At 48.6% G+C, this 23,322-nt stretch overlaps 1 protein-coding gene and 1 long non-coding RNA gene across 4 annotated transcripts in view; one reads left to right on the top strand and one right to left on the bottom strand.

Moving 5' to 3' along the window:
* The window catches only part of PRKCA (protein kinase C alpha), a 361,121-nt gene that overhangs the window by 13,572 nt on the left and 324,227 nt on the right, over positions 1-23,322 (bottom strand). For all 3 annotated transcript variants that reach the window (XM_032457033.1, XM_032457034.1, XM_032457035.1), the window contains exons 14-16: positions 12,198-12,278; positions 5,821-5,928; positions 4,754-4,894 (exon numbers count right to left, since the gene is read on the bottom strand). In XM_032457033.1, the coding sequence (XP_032312924.1) occupies positions 4,754-4,894; positions 5,821-5,928; positions 12,198-12,278 (330 nt within the window). The remainder of the gene's footprint in view (positions 1-4,753; positions 4,895-5,820; positions 5,929-12,197; positions 12,279-23,322) is intronic.
* On the top strand, positions 399-23,300 carry LOC116656756. Its single transcript, XR_004311676.1, has 3 exons — positions 399-410; positions 1,458-1,461; positions 23,221-23,300. It is a non-coding gene; the product is annotated as an uncharacterized LOC116656756 (long non-coding RNA).

Below are 23,322 nucleotides of genomic sequence, written 5' to 3'. Positions count from 1 at the left end.
TTAAGGGCCTCGAGGCGATCAGGAAAATGACCTTTGCGCATCTCAGCACAGAGGCACCAGCGCTGGGCTCGCCAAGTGCCTGCTTCCTTAGGCTCTTGCTCCAAGGAAGACAACGACCCGATGAAAGTTCTTTTTCTTCTTTTTTTGTCTCTTTTTGATAAAATGACGACAGCAACTTCCCAGGAGGGCTACCCGTGAGAGGCAGGCCTATTTCCAAAGTGCTCTGCTCATCCATCAATTCTGGATTTATTTCTCGGTGTAGATTAATTCCTCTCTCTCTCGAAACTATTTAAGTACAGTGAATGGTTTTGGCTGGCCTATGAACTGGCTAGTCTGCTCCTTGGTGCCAATGGATAAATTAAAAAAAAAAAAAAAAAGAGCCATCAATGAAGTATCCACTTCCGATATCTGTATAAACTCTTACTTATCGTGGACAGGCCGAAGGCTGTTGCTGGACGTTCTATTCACGTGAATAGTAAATCAGGATAAAAGCCTACAAAATTCAAAGTGACACTGGATCAGAATCTCAGGCTCACGTGTGCCTCTGAGGGCAGCCTGTAGGGACCAAAACCCGGGCCTTTTATTTTTTTTTTAAGACAAAACAGAAAGAAAGAGCTTTCCTTCTTCAGGGAGTTCTCAGGATGCTGGGATGGACACAGGCTGGCGGCATCATTCTTTTATGTGACCTCCTTGTTGCAGGATGCCTCGGGAGGTGGCCCCGACCCTCTCATTTCTCACTCAGTAACTGAACGTTAACACTTTCGAGGACAACATCATTTTTAAACTTAAAAAAAGGTTCCTTCCTCCATGGGATCTTCTGGACACGAAGGAGCCTCTTTTTGTTGACTTCAGTTTGTCGCTCAGAACATCAGCCAAGTGCTAAGGGTCTTGCTTCGCTGTGTTTTCTTGAAGAGAAAACTGAAACCAGCTTGCTTGCTGTGTGCTTGTTTTCTTGTTTCTGTTTTTTTCCCCACAAAGGAGGAAAGGAAGTTAGCTACGTGGCTCCCTCCTCTCCAGGAGAGAGAAAATCACAACACAGCCGTCTGTTTTTGCTTTGGCTTTTGTTTTTCAAGATAAACCGGTATACACAAGGGATGGCCCTGTCGTCTAGAAAATCATCTTCACCTTCACATGGGGACATGGGTTCTCCCACTGTGGGTGGCCCCAGGGCAGGCTCCTCCCTCTCAACTCCCACTTCTGTGCCTGCGATGCGAGCAGGTGCACCTCTGAGCCTCCAGACCCGCCCCTCCCCAAGGGGGGGAAATGGCCACAGTCCCACCTGACCCGGGTCACCCTCCTCTCTCCGCCCTCCTTTATGTGTGACCTTAAACAGAACCCAGGCCATGGCTGCATGGCAGATGTCGCTGTGAGATGGAACGGTCTTCGAGGAGTCTCCTTGTTCATCAGGTACATCGTGAAATGCACCTGGGCAGTGGAATTCCACATTCTCCAGGCAGTTGGGTGTAGCTTCAGTGATGTCACTTTGGTAGGCAGGAAAATGAAAAAATCCAGGACACTATGGAAACCTCAGTCCCTCCAGACAAACTCTGTGGCTGCCCAGGGAGCGAACGCCTCTACTCTCAGAGACAAGTCAGTGATTTCGGAATAATCTTTCACTAAAGGATCAAAAAAAAAATAAGTTAAAAGTAAAACAATGAGACTCCCAAGCTTACAAGCACAAACTTGATCTCCAGACGCACCCTGCAGATAACCGTGGGCACCTGAAGTCTTATTGCCGGTATTTACAATAACCAAGGCCTTGATTTCACAGGAGCCAGGAGCTTACTGTCCTTAATCCGATAAATCTCAGGGAAAATGATTCTCCAGCATTTGCTATAAAAGCATTGAGCAGACTTCACCAAGACAGACAAGTGTAGCCAGCCGGGGCTATAAACCTGTAGAGCAGAGGAGAGCTGCTCTCTGAAGTGGGTTCAGCGTGCGCGTTAAGTGAGGGCCTCTGGCAGAAATCGATCTGCCTGGCTGGCTATCTGCAGCGACAGCGAGGCTGCTGCCTCTCTCTCTGAAACACCACAAATGCCTGTCGGAGAACACTCAGCTCTGGACCTTCGCTAGAAACTCTTCTGAATTTTTAATTATCTCTGGAGGAGGGAACTACACTTTTTTATTGAGAAAGTTGGGAAACCACATCACAGGATAACTCAGAGGCAACTGGGTCTCTTCTGCTGCGGTCCTGCTAAACCCGGCAAGTTGGGCAACCTCGATGGCGAGCTGACTTAACGTTGTCTTCTTCCGGGGCGAATGGCCTCTGCTGCCCCTCGGACTGCTCCCGGCACGTGGTATTTCCACCTCGGCTTGGCACACGTCCTCAGAGTCTGCTGAAATGCCCCGTTCACCCGAGATTAAGGGCCACACTCTGCTGCCACCAGGCAGGGATGAACTCTCCAGGGACTCCAGGGCCCAGAACTTTCCCAGCCTACCCCCTCGCCCTTGACTGGCTCCTGCTTTGGGACAAGACGTCTGCCGCTCACTCCTGCAGTCGCTGGCTCCCAGCCTCCACCATTGTTTCTGCCTCCCTCCCGTCCTTTTGCATTTTATTTTCCCTAGCTTCTTCCTTTTCCGTGTACAGATTCTCCAGCGCAACGTGGGCAACTCACTGTGAGCGGAAGCGGTCTCTCCCTTCCCACCAGAGCTCTTGCCAAACAGGCCTTTAACCTGAAACCTTCAGTTTTAGGGCCTCCTCCCATGATTTCTGCTTCTGTGTGTTTCTGGGGGGACTGTTTCTTCACGGCCAGAGGCAATTTATTCTTTATTTAAACCAGCACTCAGTTGGAAAATGAGCAGCAGCAGCAGCCCTCCAGGAGTAGACAAACACACACGGCTCCCGGCTCGACTGCCTGCCACGGGGTGTGACTGCGTGTCCAGGGACTCCTGTGGCCCACGGGGGACAACCTGCATTCTCGGCTGCCGGCGCCAACCCACCTTCCTATTTCCCCTCCATCTGAGGTCAGGGCCACAGTATCCACAGCGCGTGGGAGGTGATGCAAAGAAATCATCTCTTCTGCAAATGCAGTGGGAATAAATGGAAGAAGACGTATATCATAGCTGACTCTGCATCATGTCATTTCTTTCCAGAAAGTGATGGACAAGTCATTGTGTTTTGCTCAACACGTAAAGCAGGGTCAGTGGGGGTCCCTACGAGGCTCCCGTGGAGAAGCTAAGCTGCCTGTAAGATGCTGTTGTGTACCCTTCATGCTTAATTTGAGAAGGCTAAATAGATATGAAAGGGAAGAAAGAACAATCCCAACAGAATGTGCTCCTGAGGCAGTTTGCAGCATCATTTATCACTGTCTTCATCTTCCACCCTGTTAAAACCAGCTTTTGTAAACTGGAGGGCCAGGATCCTAGGAGGGCCTCCTGCCATCAGCATCCAGGCCTGGCTGCAGAGAGGAAGGGGTGGCTGATACACAAGGGCCTTCCTTGAAATGATGATTCAGGAGGAAGTCAACTGACCCAATTCATTTCAGTTTTTCTTCAGTTTATGCTAAAAATATCTTGGAAAAATAAAATTCGTGGGCTCGCCACCAGCAGTTTTATTCTTGGAGGAGAGGATACATAAGCAGATTTGACGAGGAAGTTGCTGCTCTAAGAATAAAGCCGTGTGCCACCCACTCGGGAACTCAGCACCCCGGGAGGGTCCCCTTTGCCGGCTCGTGGGCACCTGTCAGAGGAGACAGATTTGGGCCGAACCCAAAAACCAGGGATGCTTCTAAAGCTGACTGTGGAATAAAGGTGCTCTCTGTGCAGTCCCAGGAGACTACCCAATACTGGCCAAGACGATGGCAGAGCTGGAAGGCATGGATCCACTCGGCCCTTAGAAATGGGATGCAGGGAAAAGCAGCCTCCTTGGGAAGCACTGCAAAGTGGCAGGCGGTGTGAGTGAGGAGGCTGGTGTCTTAAAGACTCTCAGTTTATCTCCAGAGATATAAATGTTAAGACGAAACCTTGGTGCAGTGGCGAAAGGATCCCAGGGTCAAAACACTGGAGTTTGCAGCCAGGTTCCACAACCTACAGCTGTGTGTCCTCAAGCATGTTGCTCAGCCTCTCTGTGCCTCACTTTTCTTAATTATAATTGGGGACAACAGTAGCCACCTCCCAGGGTTGTTGTGAGGGTTAAATGAAATAATTTGTAAAGCACTGAGATCAGTGCGTAGTGCACAGTGTTTGCAAATACACAAACAAAAAAAGGGGCGATTTTCTAGGAAGTCATATAGGAAGAATCTGAATGAAGGTGGCAACGCCAGGGACAGTGGCTGACACGCAGGTAGTCCTTGCAGCAGGGATGGTGGCCAGTGTGGGAACCGAGCCCAGGGCCCACCGGTGGGCTGGCTGAGACTGAGTTATGCTGCCATCCATGTGAGGCGAAGCCAGGGTAATTGAAGACAAAGGACAGGCCCTGTCAAGGACTCAGGGAAAGGAACGCAGCTCTGCAGGGTGGGCGAGGCCACGACGTCCAATCCCCAAAGCAGGCCTGCCCTGGTTCTCTCATCGTGCTGGGGGCACTCGGTAGCCCTACTGGAGGGCGTGGTGGCCACAGGCCCCCCCTTACTCTCAAAGTCAGCAGGAGTCCTGCTGCTCAGACCACAGGAGCAAGGCTGGTACCTGGCCATTCTTTTCAGCCTGCAGAGGCCAGGGGTCTCCAGCCTCCTCTCTCCAGAAGAAAGGGTAGGCGGGACCCCCTACCCCGAGATCTGGGGAAACCAGGCTCAGGCAACAGGCCGCGTCCCTGACTCACCACTTTGGGCTTAAATGGCGGCTGGATCTCCCTGTTCTCTAGCTTCTCCCAGTCGATCCTCCGGAAGAAGGCGTGTTCCCGGACGTCCCTCTCTCCCTCCGGCCCACAGCCCAGCCGCTTGCCGGGGTGTTTGGTCATCAGCTAGAAAGGAGGACGAGAAAGAGGATCTCACGGGTAACATGGTAACATGGTGACCAGAGTTGACAATACTGTATTGTATAACTGAAATTTGCTGAGACTAGAACTTAAGTGTTATCACCAAAAAAAAAAAAAAAAAGGTGATGTGAGGTGGATGTATTAACTCCATTGTGGGAATCCTTTCGCAATGTATACGTGTATGACTTGATACATATATCAAATCATCACACTGTATAAATATATTACCATTTTATTTGTCAACTACACCTCAATAAAGCTGGGGGAAAAAAAGAAAGAAAAACAAAGGATCCACCAAAAAAAAAAAAAAAAAAAGAGGAAAATGGAATGCCAGATGATAATGCCTTCCCTCTTGTGCTTTGCCACCAGCCCCAACAGCCACCAGCCCCGAAAGGGACGCCTGGGCAGCGTCGCAGGATGCTTAGCAAGAAACTCAGTGGCTCCCACCGAGGGATGCCAACTCACGAACACAAGAAGTGCGGGCCTTTCTATAGTGATTTTCCTGTTGTGAAAATGGGGAAGCAATCTGGACCCACAGCCAAACACAAGAAGAATTTAAATAGCTATCTTTAAACACTGTCTCAGAGCTAATGCCATTCTGTATGTATATTATACAATGTATATGAAAAGGCACACAATCACTAAAAACTGCGTGTGCTGCAAGGATCACAGGCCAGTATCACGTAGGAGGCTTTGTAACTAGCATCGGATGCCTATTCACCGCCTGGACTTGATCAAAGACTCATGGTTTGGAAAAGTAGACGCTGTCACAGCACAGGTGATGAGTTAATTTCAAACCCGGTGGTGTGGGTACGTGGTGCCTCTGCCATCTCTCTTAGAAGCGTGGGGAAGCCATCTCCTCTGTCAACCCCCTCGGTCCATTATTATAAAAGGAAGCCAGATCTACTCACGCCTTTGCAGATGGAGACGGCCTCCTTGGACAAGGACTTTGGATACGAAACGTTGTGCTCCATGATGGACTGAAACAGCTCATCCTCGTCTTCACCATCAAATGGGGGCTATTCCCAGAAAAGAGAGGGATGGGGATGGGAAGATATCTAGGCTGAGTCATCATTCATTACCACGGCCCCCGAAGATCCAATTCAGTGCGGAGAAACAGAGCGGGGGTTCTCAGCACGCCGCAGGCTGCAGGGTTAGCTCCGTGAATCTCTCGTTAGGTTGGCGGCTGTGTGTGTTTTTCATTTTTTCCCTCTGTCCCTTTAATTATCGTGCCTGGGGCAATCCAAACCAATCTTGAGGGAAAATGTTTTTGAGTAATGCTTTTTAATGATTTGCAAATAAATTATAATCAATCCAAGACTCTTGTAATTATGTGTTAAAGAAATCTAATTACGACCAAGTGAGGTTACGGAGGGCCCTGGGTTCAGAAGGTGGGGGAGGGTGGAGAGTGCTAATGCCTTTGGATTCTGTAGGAGGTGGTGAGGAGGACTTGCCCTGCCCCAGGTCTAGGAATTCACACCAGGGCCCTTGTGATGCAATGGGGAGCTGCTCTGTGGGGGGCCTGACGCCTGCACGGAGGCAATGAAGAGAGCTTAGCTTCCTCTGGACACCTCTGTCCGCTTCTACTGGGTTACAATCCCCATATGGAGAGCGAGAGGCATGGTGCCACGATGGGAGGTCATGGCTTTAAAGTCAAGTGGATCTGGACCAGAATTCGAGCTTTACCACCTCCTAGCTGGGTGGCCACAGGCAAGTGACTCACTTCTTTAAGACACAGTTTTCCCATTTGTAAAATGGGACTCCCTGGTGAGTCTGAGCCTGATACTTTGTCTTATGCCCAGTAAGTGCCCAGTGAAGGGTGCTTAGAGGTCCTGGTAAGAAGGCAGATGAACTGCCTTGGTGGGGGCGGGGTGGGCTATCAGGGTCTTCAGGAGGAAGAGGTGGGCTCAGGATGCTTTCCAAGCTTTATCCCCCAGCACGTCTTTAATCCCAGAGGTCTAGCAAATTACCTGTCACCTTGGTGGGATGGCACACAGCAGAAGTGGGTTTATGGGAAATGTCTTAACACTCCTCTTTGGCTCGGCTAACCTTGGGCTGAGCGTGAGACGTGCGGACCCCCTATGTTTAATCTCGTTAGATTTTCCTTCCATTGGAAAAGGGGACTCAGTCACTTTCGCTGACATGGTTAGGGCTCAGATAATGCCAGTGCCTGGCTTAATTTTAAATGACATCATGGACCAAAGACAACATCCAGCATTTCGCCCTGAGTAAGAGAGAGCAGCCGAACCAAGCAGAACCCTCCCCACAAGCACTCACAGGTCTTTCCAACCCGTTCATCTGACCTCCAGCCTTCTTCCTCCCTCCCAACCCCAGCCCTGGATAGGAGCTGGGCGTGGGATCAGCACGCAGGAGCCACACCCACCCGAGGGAAGGAGGCTGGGTCCATAAAGAACTCTACCTGGGGACCAGGTATGGGAGACCAGGGCTGGTGCCTCTTACTTTCTATTTATTTTTGTCTAGGCATATAAATAAACAGGTCTCTTTTCCAGTTGTAAGTGCCTGGTGTAAAGAATGTTCAATTTGGTCAAAGTACTCAGGTGGCTGAGATCTAAAAGTGGCCGGGGTGTGAATGACCAGAGTCGAAGCCCAGGTGAGCTTCCCTGGGCAGAAGAAACAGGGTGCCTGGGGCGCCCACAAGGCAAGCCAGTGCGGGGCAGACACCCCACTGAGGAGTGCAGGCTGTGTCACTGGCAGGATGTGTCACTCCCACGGACGGAGCGCAGAGCAGGACAGGGAGGGGCGGGGCTGGGGCGGTACCCCGCCAAGAGCTACAGCAGACGCCAGTCCCACTGTCCATCCCGCCACATCTTCTCTGCCTGGTAGCATCCACCTACTTCTTCTGAACACCTGTTATGTGACTCCCGAAAAACAGGCAGTTATTTTCCAGTTACACTGTATAATTTGGAGTTTCTTGCTTTTCACGGACTGTTGCCAACACATTTTCTCTGTAGCTATCAGTGTTCCCAGTCAGGTTAACGCCGTCACCAGAGACTGACTCATGTGTCCATGGGCACATGTCTAACTGCTTCCAGCACTGTGTTCTCATAACGAATGCTGCTGTAAACACCTCTGCACGTATCATTTTTGTTTTCTTCTCCGAATTACTTCCTAGGACTAATTTCCCAGGTGTGGGCTTATGCAACCAAAGAATGTGAACATTTTTACGGCTCTCGTTAAATCTCTCCAGGTCACCCCTGGAGCATTCTGACAGGTAATCGCTTGCTCTCAGGCCCTGGTGTTGAAGGCAGGTCAATGGTGAAGTGTGACCATTACATTCACTTCTAGCTCCTGAGCCTGGGGACCACAGGGGGTGATGTAGGATGGAGGTCCTCAGTACAGGACCATTTCGGATTGCCTCCCTTCCCCACCCCCCAAGTCCCTATGATTCGTTCTAGATTCCCACCAATCTGGACTCAGTGTTTCAAGCTAAGTTCCCTGTTAGCGATAGACTTGGCTCAGTGTAAAAAATTTCTGAACCAGGGGTGTCTTCCTTAGTGATGTGTAATTTGTGGATTTTAAACAGGTTGAGGGGTGATGGTTCTTCACTCTTCCCAAAATGCTTCCTAAATCACTTCCCTGCCGTGTTTACGTGCAGATCACCGATGACCGGGGGAGGGGCGCGAGGGCACCCAAGGACACTTCGGGCTGAAGTTCTGGGATAAGGGACCCATTACCGATCCAGCAGGAATGAAGACAACGCACAAACAGCCCCGGCAGAAAGGCACATAAAGAGGAGAAGGCCGGTCCGTCCCTTTATGATGGATGCCCGTGAACGCTTTGAGCTGCATGATGCTCATTAGAGGGCCAGGTAAATACTATTTATGCCTGCAAGTAATCATATTTGTCAAGCAATCCAGGAACTGAAGGAAGACTCAGGCTGCTTTATACTTAAGTGTCCCCTTGTCTGCTGACAATAAATAAACCAAATGAGAAGAAAATTGCAATAAACTATCTTTTTTTTTCCTCTCCTGCTCATCTTCAGCCCTCTGTGATGAAAGAGGACACATTTAGACCACAACCCTGACAACAACTTTATAATTAATCTTCCTTTTCCATAACAGCGCCCCTTCCCTCTGCTGGGCCTGGGGGGTTCCTGCAGCTTCGGGGGCCGTGGGTAACAGTCCCTGAGCCTTCGTTATTCTTTCTGGGCTGAGTCATGACCCGGGAAGACGTTTGCATGTGCACTGAGGAGTCAGAGAGGAAGATAAGAAGGGGGATTCTGAAATGGAAAAACTGTGTCCGTGGCAGGACTTAGATTTAGAGGAACCATGATTGTGCCCGAACGTGGGATGCCTTTAAAATGTCATATTTAAAGAGTGTCAGTGTTTTAAACAGAAATCACGAAAACCTGAAGGGATCATATAAGGCAGGCTGACTGAGAAGCTGGCTGGGAACTAATGAAAACGTGCCAGGGTGTTTTTAAGGAACCACTGGGTGCGGGAATCTTCAAGTCCAGGACCTAATGGACGGTCTGCAAATGAGGCAGGACTTGAAAATTCACCCCAAAAGGGATGTCCCTGCAGGAGTGCGGCATTTCCTGGGCTCTCCCCCAGGGAATGAAGTCCCAGGAAGGCCTGTGGAGGGAGGGAGGGAGGGAGGCTGGGGCGGAGGGTGCGGTGGGGGTGACTTTGCTGCAGGCCTGGGTTCCAGTCTCCTGCCGGCTCATTTTCCATCTTGTAAAGGGCCCTTGGAAACAGCTCTGCTTGTTGGCATATGCAAATGTGATCCTTAATGAAAGCAGAGTTTGTTTTCTGGGCTCAAGAGTCAGAGCATTCTAGTGGGATCAAGGAGGGGAAATCAGCTTTTTTTGTGTGCCTCCGAGAACAGCAGAGCTCCCAGGGAGGGGCCAACAATTCAGTCACATTTTACTGTCAAAATTCGAAAGAGGGGAAATTAACTTCAGGAGCAGGCAACTTGTGTTTTCCCAGCTACTGTCTCACTGATGATGGTTCTGTGTAACCTGCTTTTCTGTGTTTACAAATTGAGGAGGTATTTAGCCTAAGAAGAATGTTTCACTGGGAGGGGAAAAAGCCTAAATAAATCATATAAAAATCATTTTTTTAAAAAAAATCAAGTCTTAACATCACTGAGAAATAAAGACCAAATTTAGGTAGAACCTACTACCTTTCAATACCAAAAAGACTGCTTTAATACCTATAAGATGTAAGACATAATGAGAGAGAGTAAGAAGAGGTCACCAGGGGTCCCCCACCCAGGGTGAAAGCCAACAGTCTTGGGATGATCTCTAGGCTCCCATGACCTGGTGCCCTTCCTTCTTCTCTGACCTCAGGCCTCCTACTGCCACTCTGCTCCAGCCACATTGGTAGCTTCCTCTCCATTCCTTAAGCGTAGCTGAATGCTTCTGCCCCAGGGCCTTTGCACCTGCCATTCCCTTTGTCTGGAATGTTCTTTGCCCTGACACTTCTGGTCTTCACTTCATTTTCTACACGAGGCCCTCCCTGACCATCCTAGCTAAAAATTCAACCCTCCTCCAACACAGCATCTTCTTTCCCTGCTTTGTTACTTTTCTTCTCAGCGTATCACTGTTACAGGCAACCAACTGATCAGACATTTTTTTTAAATCCAAAACATTTTAAAAAGCACAACTTGAATTTCCCACATACTGGCAAATGCTTACATGGCATTTCTATTTGGATTTACAACCCTGTATATAGCGTTTACATTGCATGAGGTGTATTAAGTAATAGAGAGATGATTTAAAGTATATTGGAGGATGTGCACAGGTTATATGCATATGCTATGCTGTTATATATAAGGGACTTGAGCCTCCAAGGAATCTGGTATCTGTGGAGGGGGTCCCAGAACTAGTCGCTGCAGATACTGAGGGATGAACGCACGCATTTTCCTCATCTAAACTGTCTGCTCTCTTTCTCTAGAATGTGAGCTTCGTGAAGGCAAGGATCTTTGTATGGCTCACAGGCATCACCGTGCACATTCAATAAAGATGCACTGAATGAATAACGGATGAGTCAACGGATGTAACATGTCAGAAAGGGTGACTTTTTTCCAGGAGCAAAGATTCAAAGGTTTCTTTGGGGGCAGTTTGGCTGCTCAACCTGGGGACTCCCTTCCAGCCTCTCTTAGGAGGACTCTTAGCCATGGAGCGTCACACACTCTGGCCGACCTGAGTGCTGGGAGTTATGAAAAGCCACCCACAACAGAATCCTTTGTAGGGAATATCGGCAGAGATCCGACGGATGCTCAGCACGCCTGCTTCTCCGTGCTGAGCTCACAAGTACACGGCACGTACTTCCCAGCCGCTTGTGTCTCAGCGGGGCTGTGGGGCCGGTGGGACACAGACGGGAGAGACGCATGCCACCTCCAGGTCCGGCCCTTACAATGCTCCCCGTAACTGTCCCCTTGCTCCCTCTTCACTGGCCAATTGAATAAGGAGGCTGCAGTGGAGGAGTCTGAGGTCCTAAAAGATGCTGGAGCCAATGGATGGAAGAAGCCCAGGTCCTAGTATGATCCCGGGATCGGTGCTCCCCCTCCCCCACCTAGGACTGTGCCAAGAATGTAAAAGACTCTCCTGTTGTTAATCCACTGAGAGTTGGGTGGGTGGCGGCGGCGGGGGGGGGGGCAGTGTTTGTCAAAGCAGCTAGCGTAACTTACCTTACTAATACAGATATTAAGGCTGTTACATTAGAAAGAGCCACATCAGGCAGTAATGCACTTGGTTATCCGATACATGTCACACTGCTAGGAGAAACCTTATTTGCCTTTTTCCAACTGGAAGTTCAGCCTCACTGGACTTTTGTAAAAATTACAATGAGCTTCCAAGGGAGAGATACGGGGAGATGGGAGAAGCTATTAAACACTTTAAGTTTAACTAGCTTCTTCCTCTAACAATAGAACCGACTTTACACACGGGCAGCAGCCGGGGTAACTTCTGCAGAGAAACTTGCAGTGACCACTGACCCAACCCCAGTTCGGAGATGCTGAAAACTGAAAAGGCCACCATCATCATCAATGTGCAGGGAGCTTGTGCGTACGATGCGAAGGCTGCACTGTCTACACTCCAGGGCGTAGCTTTCAATTCGGGTTTTCATGATTAGAAGGTAACTTTTGTACGTACTGAATATGATCCACTCTCAAGGTGGAGTTTCTCCCTCTTTCACTTGGATCAGGACAGTCAGACCAGCATCAGACACACCACACTGCCAGGTCTGGCTAGCACAGTTCCAACAGAGCCGAAGTCTTCACGGCGTATGGCAAATACAAACACGAAAACCCAGTGAAACATTACCTGCCCGGCCAGCATTTCATATAACAGGACGCCATAGGCCCACCAGTCCACGGATTTCCCATATGGCTGATAAGCAATTATCTGTGTGAAAACAAACACACCAATTATACATTTAGTGGCCAATCAAAAAGCTTGTGTTGGAACAGGTAAGTCAAGCATGCAGGCATTTACACACTCAGTTCATGCACACGAGGTGATGCTGTAACACGGGTCCTTGAGTTTTGAAGAGGGCCCTTCCAATCAGACGCACGGAGAACTACCCACCCTGTGATTCACTGCTTGAAACCTGCTTTGGGACCCCTCTTCTGAATCCACCTGGAGATGCCACAGCACTGTTGGAAGGTAGACTGAATTATCTTCCTGGGTGAAAAATATTTAGGCACTGAGGTGGATTTAATTCTTGGAAAAAGCCAGAGGTCATTCAGCGCAAAGGTCTGATTAAATAAGACGATCAAACTGTGTTATAGAGTTTTGCTGGAAGTAATAAACGTGATGATGATGATGATAACCAAGAGGAGGAGGAGGAGGAATGACTAAAGGAAAAATTCTAGTTTCCTCATGTCACACAACAGGTACGAAAACATCTGTGGAAGGACTGAAGTTTCAAAATGTTTTAAAAAGAGACATAAAACATAATAATCAAATGGAATATCTGGACCTTGTCTGAATCTTGATTCAAACCAATCAACTGTAAAAAGACATAGTGAAAATTAAAATGCGGTCTTAATTTTTGATTTTTTTTTTTTATTGAAGTATAGTTGGTTCACAATGTTGTGTTAATTTCTGGTCCACAGCATAGTGATTCAGTTATACATACACACATATTCCTTTTCATAATTCTTTTTCATTATAGGCTGTTACAAGGTATGGAGTATAGTTCCCTGTGCTCTACAGCAGGGCCTTGTTGTTTATCTAGTTTATATGTAGTAGTGTGTATCTGTAAATTCCGAACTCCCAGTTTATCCCTCCACCCTCCCCTTTCCCACCCTGGTAACCATAAGTTTGTTTTCTATGTCTGTGAGTCTGTTTCTGTTTTATAAATAAGTTCATTTGTGTCCTTTTATTAGATTCCATATATAAGTGACACCATATGGTATTTTTCTTTCTCTTTCTGGCTTATTTCACTTTGGTCTTAACACTTGATGAGACTGAGGGATTATTGCTAATATAGTTACATGGGATAAACGATACGGTGATTGGTTCCAAAGTGTCCTTTTCAGTTAGAGATGAAGTACTCACGGGTTAAATGACAGGATATCTTAGATTTGTTTTAAATGCATCAGGAAAATGGGTGGGGGAGGTCGAGATGAAATAAGTTGGCAAAGTGCAGGCAGCCGGTCAAGCTGGGTGATGGGTCCATGCGGACCTTCCTCTGTGTTCCCTCTTCTACCTCTGTGACCATCAGAAGTACCAGCGTGATTCTATAACCTCTCCTTGTGGAAGACGGTGATACTGACTTGGGTTTCTAAGTGCGGCGTGGTTTATTTCCACACTGGCTTTGCTGGCACACAATTTCCAGACCTGTGGATCGTGCCCCAGGATTCATGGGAAGGACATACTGACAGGTGCTCAGCGCAACCATTCTGCCATCTTGCATACAAACTGGACTTTGGAAACTTCTGGGGTATTTTTTTAAATGGCTCACTATGTCTAATTAAATGTCCTGGGACATAAGCTAACTTCCCGCATGTCTGCCCATCTCCATTCCTTTAACGTATCACTGTCATCTCTCCCGATGGCACGGGAAGTACACGTTCCCCGGACTTGCCTCTGTGCGGGCGGGAACAAGGGGTACACGTTTGAATTTGGAAGCTTGACAGCTCGTTTCCTTGACAAGAAAAGGATAGCCAGAGGAACCTACAAAGAGGCCTTAATTTCTTTTGAAAACTACATTTGTTCTTTTCTTAACACTTGGAAAGTACACACAAGAAAAGCCCCAGAAGCCTTACCAAAACGAGGCTCTAATTTATTCCCTAATGACACAAAATGATGGAAGGCATTCCAGTTCCCAGACAAGACATCACTGCCTCAAAGCCTACCTGGGCCAAGTAGAAGAACAACAGAAATTCTCTTTGGGAGAGTAAAGGTGCGCTTGCCAAGCACCTACGATATATCAGACACTCTACACACATTAGGTGTAATCCAATGAGGCAGAAATCATTATTATTCTCATTTTACAGGCGGCAGAACTGAGGTGGAAGAGGCTTAAGGAACTTGCCCGAAGCCAATCAAATAATAAGTCGTGCTCTGAATATTGACATATTTGTTTTAAAAATACAATGTATGGCTTTCAAATACATGGAATTACTCACCTTGGGATTAACAAAACATAAATCAAAGGGCTCTGAGGGTTCGTTTCATGAGATGTGAAATCATTTCAGTTGGTTGTAACTCGTATTTCAAAAGCACTTGAATAAAACTTGTTCTCGTAACTATATTAAAACCAGTCCCTGCCATCTGTTTTCATTAATCAGTGTTTTAGTTTTTCTTAATTTTTTAAAAAAATTGAAGAGCAGGTGATTTACAATATTATGTCAGTATCAGGTGTACAGCAAAGTGATTCGATTATACATACATATATGTATATATTTATATTTTTCTGATTCTTTTGCATTATAGTTTATTACAAGATATTAAATATAGTTCCCTATGCTATACAGTAAAACCTTGTTGCTTATCTATTTTAGTTAGTTTGCTTTTGCTGAGGCACCATTTCTACACACATTTGTCTTACTGACCAGACCCCTCTCTGCTCTGGTAGTGGAAGGTCCCCCGCTGAGTTTGGAGAGCTGTCAGAAGTCAAGGGTGTGGAAACCATGTTTCCGGTCAGAATGATTCACAAATCCTAAGAGTCATGGCCACCTGAAGTGTTTGTTTGTTTTGACTCTGTCAGCCTTGGTCCAACTTGCTTCTCATGTTCCATTTCCACAGTATTCCACTCTCCTGACTGGTGCTGATCACACCTGCTCCTTCCCCTCCCAGGCTTACAAAAGCAAAAGGCCAAGGGCCAGTGGCCCGTGTTCCTTGGTGACGGTGTTCGTCAACCCCTATAGCCCACCAGCTCAGCCCCTGCACCAAGACTACAAAGTCCCTCTGAACATTGCGGTGCCTTCACCTGTTAATAATGGGATGAGATCTAGAATTGGGCCAGAGCACTTCCTCCTGGGGAAGTTCACAGTCTATCACCCCTGCCTTGTGCACTCAATGAAAGGAGAAAATTCAGAGACCTAAGGTACAGGGGATAGGGTGCAACCTCACCGCTGCAAATAATTCATGTTTAGAACAAAGCATACTTCCCCTCAATGACCTGCTACTATTAATAAATACCTCCAAATTACCCAAAACCTCACTGCAAAAGGGGAATAGTGTTAGAGAGCCCCACCGAAGAGAAATATTTCAATGCACCTGATTTAGGATGTTGGTTACATTGTGTCTTGTCAGCTGTCTAGACCTGCAGCATCCAATTCAGTAGCTACTAAAACCACAAGCAGCTATGAGCCTTGGAAAGGTGGCTAGTGCAAATGGAGATGTGCTTTGGGTGTAAAATACACATCTGAGTCTGAAAACTTAGTATCAAAAAATGCAGAATAACTCACTGATAATTTTGCATTTTGGATATACTGGGTTAAATGAAATATATTAAAATTAATTGTACCTGTTTCTTTTTTAACTTAAAAAATGTGGCTGTTTAAATGCAGTTTTGGCTTTGAATTTTAAAATTTCTGTTGGACAGTGCTGGTCTAGATGGTCTGAGTTCCACTGGCCCCTACAACACACTCTAGTTCCCCGGCTCTTGTTGGCCTAGGGAGGCAGCTTTGGGCTGAAGACCGGGCTCAGGGACCACAGAATGGATGGGGAGGCTCTCCTGTGCCTGTTCCCAATGGGGACAGGAGCAGGTGTCTCTGGCACTTGGAAACTTGCAGCCACGCCTGGAAGATGCCTGATGTCCTGCAGCCCCAGGCAAGGGGCGCCATGGCAATCTGGTTCCCACTGCAGAGAAACTCACAGAAGGAGAGCCAGGCTTGGCAAGGAGGGCTCGAGCTGGCAGACCTCCCTGTGGCACACGGAAGGCTGAACTTTCGCTTCAGAGACAGACCCCCAGTGGGGCCACTGTCATTCAGTTTCACTGCTGTTTGTCATTATGATCATTATTATTATACTTCCAGGAGCCAACTGCCCTGGGGGGATGTCAGGATGTTACAAATGGCTGCCTGTCTTGTAAAAGTGAGATACGAATGAGCTTTCTTCCAGCCCGGGCACAGAACCAGGGATGAAGAGGGCGGGGGGCAGCTTCTGGTCTCTTATGAGGCCAAAGGCCTACAGCAGCTGGAAGGATGTCGCTCCAGGGCCACCCACCTTTCCACTTTCTGCCAGGGGTACACACTCCGAGGCCTCCCGAAGCAGACGGGGCTTCAGCAGCTTTTCTGAAGAACTTGGGGGCAGCGTGGTAAGGCCTAAGATGCCCCTGGAAATCGTAACTCTGACTGTAACCAACGTCACCATCATGATTTTCACGAAGTGCCAGGCTCTTTTGCTCCGTTAGCTCACGTAGCTGCCACGAGACCCCAGCGGGGTGGGAGCATTCCACTTCAAAGTTGAGGAAACGGGGTACAGAGAGGTTACGTAGTTTGCCCTAAGGCTACGCAGCTAGTAAGTGGCAGAGCCGGGATGGAACCCTGGTCATCTGGCTTTGGCATCCACAACTTGGACCATTTTTCTAAACTGAAGGTTCATCGGCTCTTGCTGTGGTTCCCTGGACAGCTACGGTGGGAACTGGGTGGGAACTGGCCCAGCTGAAGTGACTCGTGCCAAAGAGGGGTTCAAATGCTTAACTGGGTCAAAACAGCCAAGATGCCCACTTCAATCAGGAAGCCTGGCTTTGAAGGCTTTGTCATAAAGGACCCCGTGAGTCTAACGTGTGCGAGGAGGCCCGCGCTCCCACGCTGGGCTGCGCGTACCAGGCTCTGCTCTTCCCTTTCACACTGTATTTACTCACTGAGCGCCCCAACCCCGAGCCCCCTCTAAAATAAACGGTCTGACTGCAGAAGGCCCTTTGCAGGCTGCATTACAAAATAACACCAGCTTTTACGCATAAAACCTGTTCAAGGCCTCTTACTGTCTCAGGGAAACAAAGACTATTTCTTCCTTTCATCAAAAAAAAAAAATTTTAATGGAAAAATTATGGTTGTTTTGAAAAACATCCCAAGGCGAGAACATGGGAGACTAGAGGCATTCTTCATGTTCCTGGTGGAGACACGGACATGTCAAAACAGCACCATTTAGGAAGAAAGATGATAAGCCTGAGTGTTTTCTGGGTGTTCTGTTCTGACAGTTTGGGGACCCGGAGTTCATTAACCGTCTCCTCCACTCCCTGCTCCGGGCCCACAACCCCAGGGCCACATAGATCCTGGAACCTAACTGAAGAGAAAGAGACAAAGATGGATAAATACACTAAAATATGATCTTACATATCAAGGATCTTAGAAATATCAGCAGTAATTGAAATCTTTGGACAAAATGCATAATACAAGCATTAAAATAAAACCAGAAACTGCCACCAGATGGGAATGGAAAGTCTGGACTCCAAACTGTATATTTTCTATTTTGACAAAAATCGTGGCTCTGTCTCGGATGGAGCGAACAGAAGATGACTTTGCCAAAGGTAATGAAAGCACTTTAAGATTTATTCATAGCAACCACCCCTTGTGCCTTCATGGTTGCTCACTTTAGACCCCGAGGATGGAAGGCAAACAGCAGGATGGTGTAAGTGTAGGCTGCTCCCCTCAAAGGTGACAAGAGGATCAAACGGTACAAAGACGGTTTATAATTATTGACACAGGTTTTAAATAGCAATTAACACAAAAGAGAAAAATAAAAGGAAGGAAGAAAGGAAAAACAGAAAGCTGAAGGGAGGAGAGAATGGGAGAAGCAGAGCTCAAAGCCTGGTGGTTACAGACCATGTTCCCAGTTCTACCCCAGACCTTCGTGTGGCAGGGAAAGACCACACAGGCTGTATTTTGTTTGTTTGTTTGTTTGTTTAATTAATAGATAGTTTTAAAGAGAAGTTTCAGGTTCACGGCAAAATTGAGTGCAAGCTACAGAGTTCCCATACACCCCTTCCTCCCTCTCCACCCCCACCAAGTACAACACACCGCGGTGGTACCTTAGTTACAAACGATGAACGTGCACTGACACATTGTTATCACGCAGAGTCCAGAGTTCACATGAGGGTTCACTCTTGGCGTTCTACGGGTTTTTGAAAATGTATCGCGATATGTGCCCGATGCCGTAACATTAATATACATAGTAGTTTCATTACGCTCTGCCTTCTTGTCCCTCCTTCCTCCAATCCATGGCGATTACTGATTTTTTTTTTTTTTGGTCTTCCTAGTTTTGCCTTTTCCAGAATGTTCACAGTTGGACTCATACCATCTCTCCAGGTTGTACTTCTTTGCCTTAGTAATCTGTACTGAGGTTTCCTCCACGTCTTTTCATGGCTTGAGAGTTCATCGCTTTCTAGTGCTGATTAATATTCCACTGTTTAGTTGTATCTCAGTTTCTCTGTCCACTCACCTACTGAAGGACATCTTGGTGGCTGCCGAGTTTTGGCAATCGTGATTAAGCTGCTACGGACATCCGTGTGCAGGTTTTTGTGTGGACGTAAGGTTTCAATTCATTTGGCATTTGGGTAAATACCTAGGAGCACAAACACTGGATCGTATGGTAAAGACTATGTGTAGCTTTGTAAAAAAAACTGTCAAATTGTCTTCCATGGTGGCTGAAGGAGCCACAAGTAAAATTCTGAATAAACTGCCAGCCTTCTGATCAGGCAGAAAGATGGCCCCTGCACCTGGTGTTTCCCTGATTCTGGAATGTGCACCAGCCAAGTTGTGGAATGTGACTGTCCCTGATCCTCAGATGAGGCATTAATCACACTGACTTACTGGGTGAGAAAGCATTTTTATTTCAAGTCCTTGTGCAAAAGCTCTAATCTCTTTCTTGGATTAATCTCTCTCCAGCTCCTCTGCAACATTTGCTCGTCGCGGAAGAAGTCAGGAAGGTGACAATGAAACGACTGGGGCTGGGAAAACACCATCCCAATAGACAGGTTACCCCACTGCCTGACTAACGTCTATAATTTCTCGTTACATTAAAAAAAAATGAAATAACTCTTTAGATAATTTCCTCCCAACCTGATATGTTTCAATAACCTCCTTAATAGCGAGACACACAGAGGATGTGATGTTAACAGGTACAGAGGTCAAGCTGAATCCCACCCAAGCTGCACCATGCTGGGCACCCCTCCTCTCTACCCCGGGGGGCGGGTGAGCTCACGCCCAGTGACCACAGCAGGAACGTGGCAGGGCCAGGATTCAGTGGCGCCCACTCTGTGTGAGCCAGAGCCGGGAACAGGACATCTGAGGAATTGCCTCTGACCTCAGAGACCTTTATTCACTCCTCCTTCCTGTTCTGCTTGGTAAGAGCGATGCTGCTGCTGACTGAAAATGTACAAAAAGTGCATCTTGGTTTGCAACAGAATTCACGTGGTCCAAAGCCAGGACACCATATCGGTCTCGGGGGGTCGGGGGAGGACGCTGGGGCAAGAGGAACAGACGCCGACATGCCACTTGTCTAAATACGCTTGTTACAAACCGAGCTACCAACTATTAAACGTTACGTATTTTTTCCGACCACCCTGACAAGCCTACCCTCCCCCAGCAGCATGCTCGGGCCGCCGTAACAGCACACCACAGAGTGGCTTCAACAGCAGACATTTGTTTCTCACAGTTCTGGAGACTCAAAGTCTGGGATCAAGATGCTGGCAGGCTGGTTTCTGGTGAGGCCTCTCCCCCTGGTTGCAGGCAGCAGCCTTCTCACTGTGTCCTCACCAGGCCTTTCCTCTGTGAGGCCCCCTCCTGGTGCCTCTTCATCTTCATTGCAAGGACATTGGTCCTGTGTGATTGAGCCCCGCCCTAACGACCTCACTTAGCCTTAATCAGCTCCTTGGAAGCCCTATCTCTCTACATAGTTGCACTGGGGTTACCTTCAACATACAAATTTAGGGAAACATAATTCTGTCTATAATCCTTTCCAAAAGCCGGGAATTCACGGACCCCTGAGATTCCAGTATGTGGAGCCCTGGCCCTCTCTCCTTCTCTTCCCAATCCCTCTTCACATCTCCGAGCCTTCTGGAGCCCAGCCTGGGTGTCCAGGCTCCGTCCCACTGTCCTTTGCCAACGGCCATCCGCCGAATTTGCCATCAGACACAGGTGTGCACACACCTCTTCTACATGGAAGAGGCCCAGGTAGGTCCTGGAAGGGAACTCTCAGGCCCCGGGTGGGCACGTCCCTCTGGCCCTCCAGCTCCCAACCCTGTAAGGAGAGCTATGGCTGAGGAGGGCCAGGGGAAGCCCTCTAAAGTTGGGGGCGGCAAACTTCAGCCTGCAGGCCAAATCCAGCCTGACTCCTGTTTTGTACAGCCTAGGAGCTAAACATGGTTTTAAAATTTTCAAACGCAAAAGGAAAAAAATGTAAAAAAGACTGTCAGCGTTTTGAGCCTTTTGGCAGGAACAGTTGCTCAAATTGGCAACATCTAAAATTTAGATTAAGGCAAAGCCTAAAATGTGTACTCTCTAGCCCTTAGCAGAAAAGGTTTGCTGATTCCCGCTCTAAAACACAGTCGGTCCTGTGCATCGTCGGGGATCGGAAACCAAGGAGCGGGTCTGGGCGGGGGCGGCTCACCTGCACCCGCGGAGCGTGGCTTTCTCCGCGGAGCGGCTGAGCTGACACCTGCAGCGCCTTCCTCTGGGGACCACAGATGCTGCAGGGAAAGGCTGATCAGCCCTGGGTTCAAAGCCCAGGTGTGCCTTGAATTTGAGCCATGGGAAAAATGAACGACTCTCTGCACCTTGGGTTCCTTATCTGGAAAATGGGGCTTGATGACACCAATTTTGCAGAACTGACTGAAGGATTAAACAAAGTCAGTGAGGTGCCCTGCACGCAGCAGGCATCCATGAAGGGGCAGCTAATCCACAAGGAGCTGGCCATCCACAGAGGAAGGACTGGGAGGGGGCGGAATGGGCTGGAATTGCCTCATGGACCACAATATCACAGAAGGTACCAAATGCTCCAGAGAACAGGGCTAAACTCATTAAACTCTGAGGCTATAGGAGAATGATGAGACAGCGAAAGAGCTGCGGGCAGACAATAAAACATATGAGATAATATAACCAACATAATTTCAAGAAGAGATCTGAGAAGAGATATATAATTTAAGGAAGACCCACCCCGCAACCCCACTGCTGCCAAATGCCCGGCCTTGGCTCTTTAAATATTTCTTGGAGGGAAAGTGGCTGCTTCATTTTCTCTCGCAATGCTGGACTCACTGGACCTTGACCTTACACAGAGCGAAACTGGCCTTTGATAGAAAGAAAGCCGCCTTTCGGTTTATCATTCTTTCTTTAATCAAGTGTGTTCTCTGCTCCCGCCCGCGCTGGGTGGGTGTGGGGTCTGTGGGGGCTCGGAAGCCGATCTCAGAGGAGCCACCGCTGGCCCTGATTGGCTTCTCTCTCCCTTTCTCTCCATCTCATTTCCCCCCTTTCTTTTCAGTTTGGCAAGTGCTAATTTACTGCCTGACTGCCAGGCTGTGTGCACCAAATGAGTTCTTTTCTCATTTAACTTTCAGATCCTCTTTTATTCTCTACCCACCTCTACAACCCTTTCCCAAAAGGTCAGGAAGTCTCCGGGGATGTCAATATTTTGGCACTTTGGGCTGTCTTGGGGTTCCGAGCTGATCTCCCATCAACCTTCAGACGCCCAGGGCCCACAGCACATGGCTTTCTCCAGTGGGTGAGGGCAGGCGCAGAGCCATTCTCTGCACTCCATCCCCTGCCATCAGCCTCTCCCCAGCAGTGGCCGGGGGATCGCCCATCCAATTCCTGCCTTCAGAGTCCCTGACCCTTCAATGCCACAGCCTTCAGCTCGGTTCCGCTGTAACATCTCCTCTGCCACCGTCACACCCAGGAAGGCAGTGTGCAGTACCCGTTCATCCCAGGTACAGCCTGTGCCAGACCCTGGGGTAGGGGCCCATCAGTGAACAAAAGACAAAGATTCTGCCACGTGGGAGGGACAGATAAGAAAGAAGTAAATACTTGAGTACATGACGTGAGCCACGGAAGGAGGCCCGGGACAGGGGGTCAGGAGTGCTGGGGTGGGGGCTGAGGTTTGCAGTTTTAAATAGGGCTGCCAAGAAAGGTGACCTCCCTGAGGTGACATCTGAGCTAAGGCTTCAAGGAGGTGGAGGAGGGAGCACGCTGACACCCAGGGGAGGACATCCCATGTTGAGGGGATGAGAAGAGCAAAGGCCCCGAGGATGGAGCGAGTGTGGCAAGTTTCAGCGGGCAGTGGGAGGGGTGCGGAGTGGCGGGTAGAGAAGCCAGGGCAGCTGGTCTCGGGAGATGGGGGTGGGGGAGGTGAGGTCAGGGGAGGAGAGGAGGCCAGACCCCAAAGGGTCTCAGGCCACTGGGAAGACCTCAGCTTCTCCAGGATGCCTCATTCAGAAATAAACCCCCTCCCCAGCCCCAATGCCAATGCCCTACCCTCTCTCACCCTCATCCACCCCCACCCCCAGACAAAATATATCACCTCTTTAGGACTTCAGTCCTCCCATTCTGATGGACACCCGGCCCCCTTCCCGCCTCACCCACGAGTCCCGCTACCTGGTCAGTCAAGTCCAGGAGACTCTCTGAGGCGTCTAGCCTCACCCGGAGAGGCCACAGCCCTGAGCAACCCCTGTTCTCCTTGCTCCAGCATCTTACCCCCAGGTCCGCACCCCGCATCTCACTCTCTGAAGATGCAGGCCAGCCAGTAAGGATGACTGCAGCTCTCCTGCCACCCTGACCTCCCTGGCCCCCTGCACCTGAGGAGGAAGGGTCTCCCTGCTTCCATCCCTTCCTGGCATGCAGTATACTCATTCATTCATTCATTCATTCATTCATTTTCTCTCTGAGCATTTTCCCTTCAGCCTAGAAATATTGTCAGGTTTCTGCAGCTTAAATTCAGCTTCCCTCCTCTTGCCCTCTCTGAGTGACTGCTCACATCCCCCCTCCCACTGACCACAGAATCC

This window comes from Camelus ferus, chromosome 16 (assembly GCF_009834535.1).
Source record: "Camelus ferus isolate YT-003-E chromosome 16, BCGSAC_Cfer_1.0, whole genome shotgun sequence".
In the NCBI taxonomy this organism is placed as follows: Eukaryota; Metazoa; Chordata; class Mammalia; order Artiodactyla; family Camelidae; genus Camelus; species Camelus ferus.
The sequence above is the reverse complement of the archived record's forward strand: the minus strand, read 5'-3'. Positions and strand labels throughout refer to the sequence as shown.